General features: G+C 40.6%; 1 protein-coding gene across 4 annotated transcripts; it reads right to left on the bottom strand.

The window, feature by feature from the left end:
* Nucleotides 1-3,742: 3,742 nt before the first annotated feature.
* On the bottom strand, nt 3,743-9,526 carry LOC104591231 (neurofilament heavy protein). Of its 4 annotated transcripts, XM_088890302.1 has the most exons (12): nt 8,504-9,526; nt 7,438-8,396; nt 6,744-6,808; nt 6,604-6,665; nt 5,386-6,519; nt 5,079-5,280; nt 4,968-5,000; nt 4,866-4,895; nt 4,696-4,788; nt 4,526-4,609; nt 4,333-4,430; nt 3,743-4,227 (listed from the first exon to the last, which is right to left on the bottom strand). In XM_088890302.1, the coding sequence occupies exons 2-12, from the start codon at nt 7,583-7,585 to the stop codon at nt 3,969-3,971; spliced, it is 2,208 nt and encodes a 735-aa protein (XP_088746428.1). In that variant the 5' UTR covers nt 7,586-8,396; nt 8,504-9,526; the 3' UTR covers nt 3,743-3,968. The 4 variants fall into 4 exon arrangements, with proteins under 4 accessions (XP_088746428.1, XP_010248325.2, XP_010248326.2 ...); XM_010250023.3 differs by having other exon boundaries at nt 4,866-5,000; XM_010250024.3 differs by having other exon boundaries at nt 4,535-4,609; nt 4,866-5,000.
* Between the last annotated feature and the right edge of the window lie 1,547 nt (nt 9,527-11,073).

Here is an 11,073-nt window from a genome sequence, read left to right as displayed (position 1 = left end):
TATTCGAATTTGTCCAAAGGCAGTCTAAACCTATCAAACCAAGCTCTCAGGGATTGTTTCAGCCCATACAAGGCCTTCTTCAAAAGGCAAACTTTCTTTCCTGCTTCTGTACTATAAAAACCAGGGGGTAACTCCATGTATACTTCCTCCTGCAAGTCTCCGTTGAGGAAGGCATTCTTAACATCTAGTTGAAGTAGTGGCCATGAGAAGTTTGTAGGTGCAAAGGTTTGTGTGAAGGCATTCTTAACTCTGATAGTGTTCATTTTTGCAATAGGTGCAAAGGTTTCTGTATAGTCTATGCCATAAGTTTGTGTGAATCCCTTTACAACCAATCTGGCCTTATACCTCTCTACAGTACCATCAGCATTATATTTCACAGTAAACACATCTGCATCCAACAGGTTTCTTCCCTTCAGGCTAGTTAACTAGTTCCCATGTATTATTGACAAGAGCATCCATCTCTACTTGCATTGCTTCATTCCATTCAGGTATCAAAAGAGTTTCATGCACTTTTTCGGGTATAGAAATAGAATAAATAGATGCCAAGTAAGATCTGTAGGATTCTAAGAGACAATTATAGGAAAGGAACTTGGAGATGCAATGGGCAATGGATGTTGTGCAACAACGCTTCCCTTTACGAATAGCAATTGAAAGGTCAAGGTCATCTATCGGTGAAGGCTGAACCTCTGTAACAGTGGGATCAAAGTATCCATGTAACATCACCAAAAGCATAAATGGAAGATGAGAAGTGAGCATTATCTGTCAAAAGCAACCTATATATGCAGAAGATGATGTCAAACAGCCATATGAGGTGTATGCATCCAAACCAAAGTATCCTCCAAGTTATGAACAAGCTGTGGGAGTTGGATTGAAAGTATTAAATTAACCACTGGTTCAATAAAAAAGTCATGCAAGCGATTTTGTAGCCAAGAGTGAGAAATTGGATGAATGAAATTAGCCATTTAGAGACAATAATTAGTAGAACTTGGAGCGTCATGCAAACAATTTAGTAGCCAAGAGTGAGAAATTGGATGAATGAAGTTAGCCACTCAGAGACAAGAATTAATAGAACTTGGAGCTGAATTATGAAAATTTGGAATTCCCCCATAGATAACCAAGGATCATTAACACAGTCAATAGACCAGCCATTGCCTACCTGCCATCTGCAGTCCTATCTTAATGCCTATTGGCATTTAAGCATACTATTCCACACATGAGAAGAGCCAAATCTGATCGGAACCGTCCAGAAGCTCTGATTACGATATAAATATTTTGAGCACAAAACTTTAATCCATAATTGATGCGTATAAGTTAAGAAATGCCAACATAACTTCAGAGCCACATTTAACATCCTGAAATCTTTGAAACATGGTTTTGGAACCACTGTTGATTCAGATGGTTGGACCATTCAGTCTAGGAATCATTCAGGCAATCAATTCCGTTTTATTCTAAATTTGGTCTTTGAATAAAATTTATTGAATCAGTTAACGATTCATTGATCTGGGTAGTCAAACCATCGACCCGTTCAATGATTTTTGACCGTTTTTTATTTTTAATTCTTTTGTCAGAACAGACTGTCCATTTGAACTGAACGATCGAACCATTAACCCAAAAACTAGTGGCCAAAACAATTCCATTTCTAAGTCATTTTTTAAAACCATGCTTTGAAACCTAGACCACCATGCAATTTAGGCTCACAAAAGGATGTCCATCTTTTTACATAAAAGTAGCGTTTATCATAAGTATAACTCCACCAAAATTTCCTAGTAAGAGGTCACAAAATGATTTAGGAAGACATAACATAAGTTGGAAGAGAATTAATGGTGCTGTGAATGAGAACTGAACGACCAACATGTGAAAGAAAACGACATTTCCAATTCTCCAATCTAGATTTGACTCTATCAACTACCATCTTAACATCGACTTTGCACCTCCGGTTTTCATGAAAATTACAGCCAAGATGAACCTTATTTCCAGTCATCGGTTTTACACCCAAATAATTAGTCATTCTAATACGCCCTCTGCGAAACACATTACGACTAAAGAAAATCGAAGACTTCTCATAGCTAACCTCCTGGGCTGACCAGGAGCAAAAGAGGTTAATTCGGTGGACTTCTCTGAAAGTACCCTGCCCAAATATAAGTATGTAATCTACATACATGATGTGGTTTAAGCCTTTAAGGTAAGCCCACCATAACCTAAGCGGAGCCCCTTGAGGTGCTTGTCATGTATATTATTCAACAACATCCAGTAGAGGACATCAACTCCCAATATAAACAAGTAGGGTAATAAGGGACACCCTTGACAGAGACCACGTTCAGGAGTGAAAGGTGTAGTAGTCTCACCATTGAGTATAATGGAATAAAAATCAGTGGCTATGCAATTGAAAATCAAAGAGCAAAAATTTTCCGAGAAACCTCACAAACGAAGAATGTGCAGTAAGAAACTCCATTCCATGCGATCATATGATTTCGAGAGATCAAGCTTCAAAATTAAAGCACCAAACTTCTCCTTCTTATGAATTCTATCGAGGAGGACTCGGGCAATTATTTAAAATTTGGTGTGCAGGACTGAAGGCAGTTTGCATTGGAGAGAGATCAGCCTAGGGGGTAAAAATTTTAACCGAGAAGTGATGATTTTTGCCATTATTTTGTAAATGACATTTGTGAGGCCAATTGGCCGGAAGCCAGAAACACATTCTGTACCATCCTTTTTTTGGGTATAAGTGCGATGTTTGTACCATTTATATTTTTAATCTCTTGAGGGTGTGCAAAAAGATATTTGATATAGTTCACCAACTCCGGACCTATGTCATCCCAACTTTGTGATAGAACAGGGCTGATGTCCCGTCTGGACCAGGGGCTTTGGTTGGGCCAATAGCAAATAGAACTGACTTAGTCTCATGGTTTTCAAAACCGGACCAGACCTGATGGTCGGATCGGAAAAATCGGGAATCAGTCATCTAACCGGTTTCATTTTTTCCTCAAAATCGTTGATTTTGGTCAGCAAACTGCTGAATTGGTCGGCTAATCGTTCGAACCGTTCAAACAGTTTTGACCGTTTTTTAATTTTTTTTATTTTTTTGTCAGAATGGACTGGTCATTCGGGTCAAACAGTCGGACTGTTCGAACTGATAACCGGACCCCTAACCGGTTCGATTTGATTGTGCATCAGTGATTAAAAACAATATGCGTTGACATCTTTAACATTGTATTTTTAACATGTACCAAATATTTATAAATGTATTACAATTGAACTTTAAATTTATCTGAGGGAAGTTACTACGGATTATAAACCACCACCAAGTGGATTTGACAACGTAGTACAGGGTTGATCGTGTACAAAAGCCATTATATTTGGTCTAGACATTCTCATCCGATGCCCGATTGCGGTCTTGATCCTGTAGGCTGTAATATGCGACAATGTCGAAAGATGGTTGCATCCATACTGTCTATACTTCAATATTGTATATCCCTTACTACCTTCCGAACTTGGGTCAGATTGGGGGTTGAGAATTTGTTAAATAATGAATGAACCGGAGTCCAAGCCAAAGCCTGGCGAAGTAGAACTTGGGTCAGCTCGACTCACCTTCATGGAGTAAGAGAAAAACTGTCATTGACCCAGGTAGTCGAACCGGGAGGTTTTTGAAGGTTTTGATCGTTATATCAGGCAAATTAGTGACCCGGACAGGTAACTTTTTTCAAGGAAATAGAATGAAATTGAGTACCTGGGAACTTCGTCCTTTTCAAATCAGGACACAACTCCGATTGATTCCCAGAAATAAAAGTAATTAATTGCTCTTACATGTTCCCGCAACTTGAAGACATAATAATAAACTATATAATCATTTGAAAGCTTCATCATAAATACACTAATAATACAATACAAAATCATGTTACAACCTCGCAAAGAGAATTCAATGAAACAATTGAACCACAAAGTGAGAAAAAAAAAAAAAAATTGTATCATCATGGGGTTGCCTTTGCCAGTTTCTTTGTGCAACTCTTTGGTATATGAATATTATGAAAGTTCGGCTCCTTTGGAATCGTTGCATGCCTTCTTCCCCTTGTTGAAGACCCGACAGCACCAGCCTTTGCACTAGTGGTGCTTGTCTCAATGGACTCCGCTGCTGCTTTTGGTTGTGAAACTATTTTTGAGGTTTCTTTTGTTATATTGAGCTGATTCGTTGATGCTAGAGAAGTAGTTTTCTTCATTAATGAAGCCACCCTGCAAATAAAATGGTGGGCAGAAGGGAGGTGGTTTTTTAGTTTGATCAGAGGAGATTGAGAATTTATCATTACTCTAAGACAGAAATTCAGAAATTAGACCAACCTTTGAGTCCTGATGCGTTGTTGCTGCACCGAAGGTGACATAGCCTGTTTGGTCCTGCTCTTTGGGTTTTGGGCTGTAACCTCCCTGCCATCTTCTAACTGCGTACATTGATTGATCAACATTTAGCCTTCCTAAACAAAATTTGAATCTGTTCACACCTAAACTTTATCTATCAGATAGGGAAAAACTACACCTTTTGTACCTTCGGCACAATTGAGGCCATCTTTGTCTCTGCTGAAAGGTTTGATGTGTTATGGTATGCAGGTTTCATCCCTTGCTGCAAGTTTGTTAATCCTGTAAGTTTCAGCAGAACATCTAGAGGAAACATTCTTGGGAAAACAAAAGGTCGGCTTCTCAACTTACAAGTTGAATCTTTTGAACATTTCTGTCTGTTTGATTTTTGTTGCCTTCCAGTGCAAAATTTTCATGTTTACGTTGTTTTTGGGATTTCTCATTCTGCAAATCAAAATAAAATGTTGGAGTTCATCATGAAGAAGGAAAATAAGTCAGCTACCTTAAATTAAAAAGCTCACCTGTAGCTCATCTCCTTGCCCGTGCCTTCTTTGCGCACTTACAATTGTAACGCTTGGAACTGTAGTTATTCCTTTCAAAGGAGGAAGAAAATTTAATCTTCTCTCTAAGTTGGCTTCCTTAAGAATTCCTCTTTCCTGGTACAACCACTAGTTTGTCAGATAAAGCATCAAGATCACTGTGACTTGCAAACCAGAACTTAGTTTAACACTTACATCAGTTCTTAGTCGGAAGGGCTTAGGATTTGTTAACTTTGTTTTCTTATACTTCACTCCTTGGGTACCAGCAGTAACAGAGACAGAGCATCCATTAGATTTTTTACCCGTGACTTGAGTAACCTTATGATGGTTTTGACAAGCTTCATTATGCCTGCCCAGAATTTTCCTTTCGGAGTGGTCGGAATTGATATTCAATTTTCTGTGTCAGTTAAATTCAGAAATAAGTACAGTTGGCACAAAGTTGTGAAATACTCTCAGGTAATTGCGACATAAAAATTTTAATTTTAGGAGTATAGGGCTGAACCTGTTATTATCAGAAGATAAATCATTTTCTTTGTCATCACTTTCTACTGCCTCCTTATCTCCTGCGCCATTGGAAGTTTGGTGTATAGAAAGATCTTCAGAGTCCATTCCATCCTGGGGTTTGCATCTTATGATGACTTCTTCATGTCCACTTTCTCCCTTTGCCTTTAAAGTTGGAGAAAGGGGTGGATCTTTCTGTTTCAAATCCTTCTCAGAAGTTGATATGGAGCTTGCTTCACAGCTTTGAGCATTTGTTAACACTAAAGGTAGGTTTTTCATAATTGGGGATTTCTCCGAGGTCCCACCTAATTCTTCTGGAATAGAACATGTAGCAGCTGAGCGTGAGTTTCCTGAATTCTCTGTACTTGTCAGGTTCCCTTCACGAACATTGCTTTCTTGACTTCCAGAACCACCAGATAGAGAGAACACCTCCAAAGAACCATCCCTTGATTTCCCATCTATCTCCATATCACTAGAGTCATTATCAACTTGTTCTGGAGGTAGAGGCTCATGGTTATTTTGTAAATTTCCTTTGGTTTGGCTTTTCAATCTTGAACTGTTGGCTTGCTGCCCCTTATAATCTCGATAAACTGATGAAACCTTATCTCGGCTTATGACTTTTCTGGCACTTCGAGCTTTGGATTGATCTGAAGGGGGTAAAGCTTTTTTAGGATTGTATGTCCTGTATCTTGATGGTATTACGCATGAATGTGGCGAGGCATGCTTTCTTTGACTGCTTAATGCAAGATTCTTCATCCCCGAACAAATCTCTGACATTGGAGTAGGAGACTGAAATGAAGTACCAGTTCTCTCGGTTTTCTTTGGCGTTTGGAAGACCAAGGCCTTTGCAACCAATCTACTCTTCGGAACTGCAACACTCTTTTTTGGGTTCTGAACACTATGAAAAGAATCTGGTTTCGGGAGGCATTTTTTGTGCCTAGGAGTAGTCAAAGCTTTTGTAGCAATTGAAGATTGCTTTGCCTTCACATTTGGAGTCGAATTAAGCTTGTAAATTGGATGAATTTTCAATTTGGTATCAGCCATCCTTTGAGAAACAGATGTAATTGCGGCCAATCTTGATATTCTACTCTTGTAAGATTTTGCTGGTGCTGAAAGAGGGCATTTCGCATTTGCACTAAAAGATAATAACAAGTAAAAAGTGTCACTGAATTATCAAAGGTAAAAAGAGAAGAAATAGTGCAGTGAAAGTATTGCATACCGTGGAGCTTGTCTATTTAATGCCTTTTGCAGTTTCAAGTTGGGGCTTCTTGCTGCCATGACCTGTATGATTGAAAGGTCATCTCTGACGCTATGTACTAATAAGATCAATAGAAGGAAATACCAAAGCGAATAACTAACCCGAAGCACAAAATTTCTGTAAAGGGTATCGGGATCCAGGTCTTCCTCATGGTTTTGATCACATCCTGAAAGACAACCAGACAGAAGGAAAGATATCCATAAATATGTCCTCGGAAAAAAAGGAAGATCCGATGAGAACATCAAAGAAAAAAATGAAAAGGGAAATGACTGCATAACAGACATAAACCAGTAAGCTTGTCAGTACTGAAAGCAATCAAAACCAAGAGCAAGGAGTACAAACGGAATCTGCAGGAAGAGAGAACAGAATTTCGAGCCTTAACTTTGTTGTCAATATAAGAAACTAAAAGAAGAAGCAATTGAGGTTCAGTTTAACATTTAAGACCAGCATAAGAAGAACAATAGAAGCTTGGGTTAAAACAAGGAGGTTGAAATTAATTTAGATTAGACAAAGTGAAAGCAACACAGGAGCAGATTTTAGTCAGCAGAGGAGAATGTGAATGATGGAACTTGTAGACATTTTAAGTTGCATGCAAATCAAATGAAAGATCTGGAAATAGAAACAAATAAACAACCTAGACAGTGAAAAAGAAATCAAAATCGATCTAGGCAGCAAACAGGGGAGATAAAGTCAGGTTAAACAAGATTAACTGCCTAACCATTGAAATCCGCAGAACTGGAGCAAAAACCAAGCGGAATTCGTAGTTAAACGAAAAGAGATAGACCTATAACTCACCAACACGCAAACAAAACCAGAAACGATCGTCCGGGCGTGATAGATCAGGTACAGTGAAATCCACAAACTTGGGGGCTTCGATGTTCTCATAGAATTCGTCATCGTCTTCGTTGTTGTGGCGGACCACTGATAGAGGTTGTTGCTCCATCTTCTCGGACCTTCGCTCGGAAGTTGCGCAGGCGGAGAGTGTCGGAAAGGGGTGGTAATGAGATCTGAGTTAAAGAAGAGATGCGTTCGTTCTTTCTCGCATTGGTTTAAATACCCAGTTTTCTAAGTAGCCGTTGGAGGGGAAGGGGGGGGGGGGGACTTTTCGGGCAATATTTGGATTTTGGATAGAAGTCGAGAACCGAATGTCGGTGGCATACTTGTAAATCAACGAAACCCTCGACCCTCGTCACTCGTCAGACAAGACCATACATTCCAACGCAACGGCGCAACGCTCGTATAGGGGACCCGATCTCTAAGAAGAATTCGGCTTTTGTCACTTGTCAGGGCAAGTTGGTGCTCGCGAGACCGGATCTGCTCCGCTCCTCACACACGACGCCTCACAAGTCACACCAACCTCAGAGGCACATTTCACTGTGCATTCAAACAGCCCAACACTGTCCCACCCAACCAACTCTTGTAAATATAATCCAGAGTTTTGTGGAATGGACGGAAACTATATGGGGCTAGCCCACTCAATTCGGAACCAGGCATTCCTCAAGGACCAGAATTAGGCTATGTTGACCCCAACCCAAATCTGTCATAACTTAAACCAAATTTTGTTCCGTAAATAAAGATTAAATGAATTAATACCAAAACATGGACACATGGGTATTATTATTATTATTATTATTATTAGGATGAGAAAAAAACCTAAAAAATGTTGGGAATAAATTTCAATGAATTCCAGAAGCGCTGCCTAGAGTTTGCATCCTGTGAATCCACGGGTTCACGGGAAGCATGAAATCGTCAACCTGCAAATTAAAATCAAATGTCATTTTTCAATTCGGATTAGCTGAATGCTTTAGTTGTTAAGCTGAGTGTTCCACGTCACTAATAAATTAATAAGAGAAAAAAGTACCGAAACACTCATGCAGAATTCTGAAATCCAGTCCCCTATTAGTAGCCCTGCCCCCTTATAAATCACATATTGCCTGTGAATTTGACATCAATTTACAGTCAGATGCATTCCACCTGTAATTTGGGACTATAAAATTCTGATCTGGGCGGATCGATCATTCTCCCTAAATTAATATAGCTGTCCGTATCCGATTAATAGAGATCACACTGCCAACATTTTCCGATGATGACATCATCAATGATGTGCTGAAGCGTTGTGGGGCGGAGATGTTAACTCCAGTTAATAATAGTCCAAATAATTGAACGAGTGACAAAAAGACAAATAATTCCATCGTCTCTCATTGTAACTATGCCACCAGCCACCACAACAACTGACCTTCCCTCTCGAACGACGACGTCCATGGCAAAGACAAGAACGCCACTATGTGCTCCCGATTGCATCATCCACATCGTAATGACTCTCGATGCCGCCTATCTCCGAGGTTTCAGGGATTTAATTCTCTTCGTTATTAGCGTCAACGGACCTTCCCACCTATCTCCGCTCTTTTCCAACGAAGAACGATTGGATCAAGATCAGTCTAATCACCCTCAACTTCCAGAACTCCGCATTTCCTACCCTGCATACCATTTGGTGAGCTAAGTTGGCCTCGACGTTGTTGCCGACGGCGTGTCGAATCCGTCGTCGTACTCCGGGTACCGATGTTCCAGCAAGAGACGATAGTTGATGGAGACGACGACGGCAGATACGGTACGTGCTATCCGGCAGCAAACAAAGCCGTAGCCCTTGGAGTCGGCACTTTGTAGGGCGAACCCCCCGCCGTGGAAGAAGACGATCACCAGCTGGTTTGGTGGGGGGATGAAGACACGAACCTACCTTTGTTCTTGTTCTGCAGCCGGCTTCAGAGCAATAGTTGAAGAAGAAGAAGAACGCATCAAAAATAAGATTGATTTCTGGTCACCACTGGTGGCTTCCGCGTTCACGGACGTCGGTGTGCAGTAAACTCGTTGGTGGACACTTCTGGGTTAAACTTGTTGTGTTTGAAGGAGTCTACTACTAATACTATGTCAGGATCTGATGACAAATGTTCACCACCACGGTTGATGCCTCTCTCGCCTCTCCACCTCCTACAGATCCTAATTCGGCTATTGGCTCTTCACTGATCTGATGACAAATGTTCACCACCACCACATGGCATGCGCTCCATCCAATAACTATTAAATCAACTACACCTGTTCCAAGAGCGGATTTGCTCCTCACACAGAGCACCTCACACACACATCATACCATGCATTGGGAACATCTCCCGTACTTATAAGTTATTATGCATGGGAGATGTTCCCAATGCATGGTGGATGTGCTTGTGAGGCGCCCATGTGTGAGGAGTAGATCCCGTTCCACCTCCACCTTATTCTCATATGATTGTCTGATCCAACCAGCATGCTCTCACCACTCGTCATCCCCTACCTAGCGCATTATTTGCTGAACATAATGCTGCTCTTTTCGAATTAAGTTGCTTCTCTCAAGCTAATAAATCTTCAGAATGGCATGATGCCATATCCAAAGAATTCAATGCCTTATTATACAATGGTACCTGGTCCTTGGTGCCTCTGTGATGCCATGTCCAAAGAATTCAATGCCTTGTTATACAATGGTATTTGGTCTTTGGTGCCTCCATGATGCCATGCCCAAAGAATTCAATGCCTTATTATACAATGGTACTTGGTCCTTGGTGTCTCCACCCTCTCATGGTAATATTGTTGTGTGCAAATGGGTCTATAAAGTTAAAAAGAAAGCCGATGGCTCCCTTGAATTCGTTTGGTAGCAAGGGGTTTACTCAACAACCTGGTATTGACTTTACTGATACTTTCAGCCCTGTTGTGAAGCCCACCACCCTCAAAACGGTTCTCACCATTGCTCACTCTCGTGGCTGGCCCATTCGCCAACTTGATGTTCAGAACTCCTGTCTTCATGGCAAACATCGTGAAGAGGTATACATGTCTCAACCACCGGGATTTGTAGACTCGGATCATCCACAGCACGCTTGTCGGCTTCACAATGCTATCTATGGATTGAAACAATCTCCTCGGGCCTGGTTTTTTCATCTATACTCCTTGATTCAGGAGGGGTTCACTGCTTCTACATGTGACAGCTCTCTCTTCATATTGCATAAGGGTTTAGTCATAATTATTGCCTTGGTTTAGGTGGATGATATACTTCTTACATCAAACTCTTAACCAGCCATTGATCACTTACTAGTCCAACTTCACTCAACATTTTCCATTAAAGACTTGGGTCCTCTTCATTTTTTTTCTTGGGTTGGAGGTTCATAACAACGGTGATCGTTTCTTTCTATCTCAGCGCTACTAACTATATCCTCAGTTTACTTGACAAAGCTGAAATGCTCAACTCCAAACCTATCTCCACACTGATAGACGCATGGCCCATGCAGGTGTGTGACGTGGCATAGGGAGAAGAGCAGCAGATTTCCTCCATTTTCTCTTCATTTTCTTGTTAGTTTATTTCTCTTCTATTTCCTTGTAACCTGTACATAGGAATAGTTCAATAAAGCC

Source organism: Nelumbo nucifera, chromosome 6 (genome assembly GCF_055504915.1).
Source record: "Nelumbo nucifera cultivar China Antique chromosome 6, China Antique-T2T, whole genome shotgun sequence".
Classification (NCBI taxonomy): Eukaryota; Viridiplantae; Streptophyta; class Magnoliopsida; order Proteales; family Nelumbonaceae; genus Nelumbo; species Nelumbo nucifera.
The sequence above is the reverse complement of the archived record's forward strand: the minus strand, read 5'-3'. Positions and strand labels throughout refer to the sequence as shown.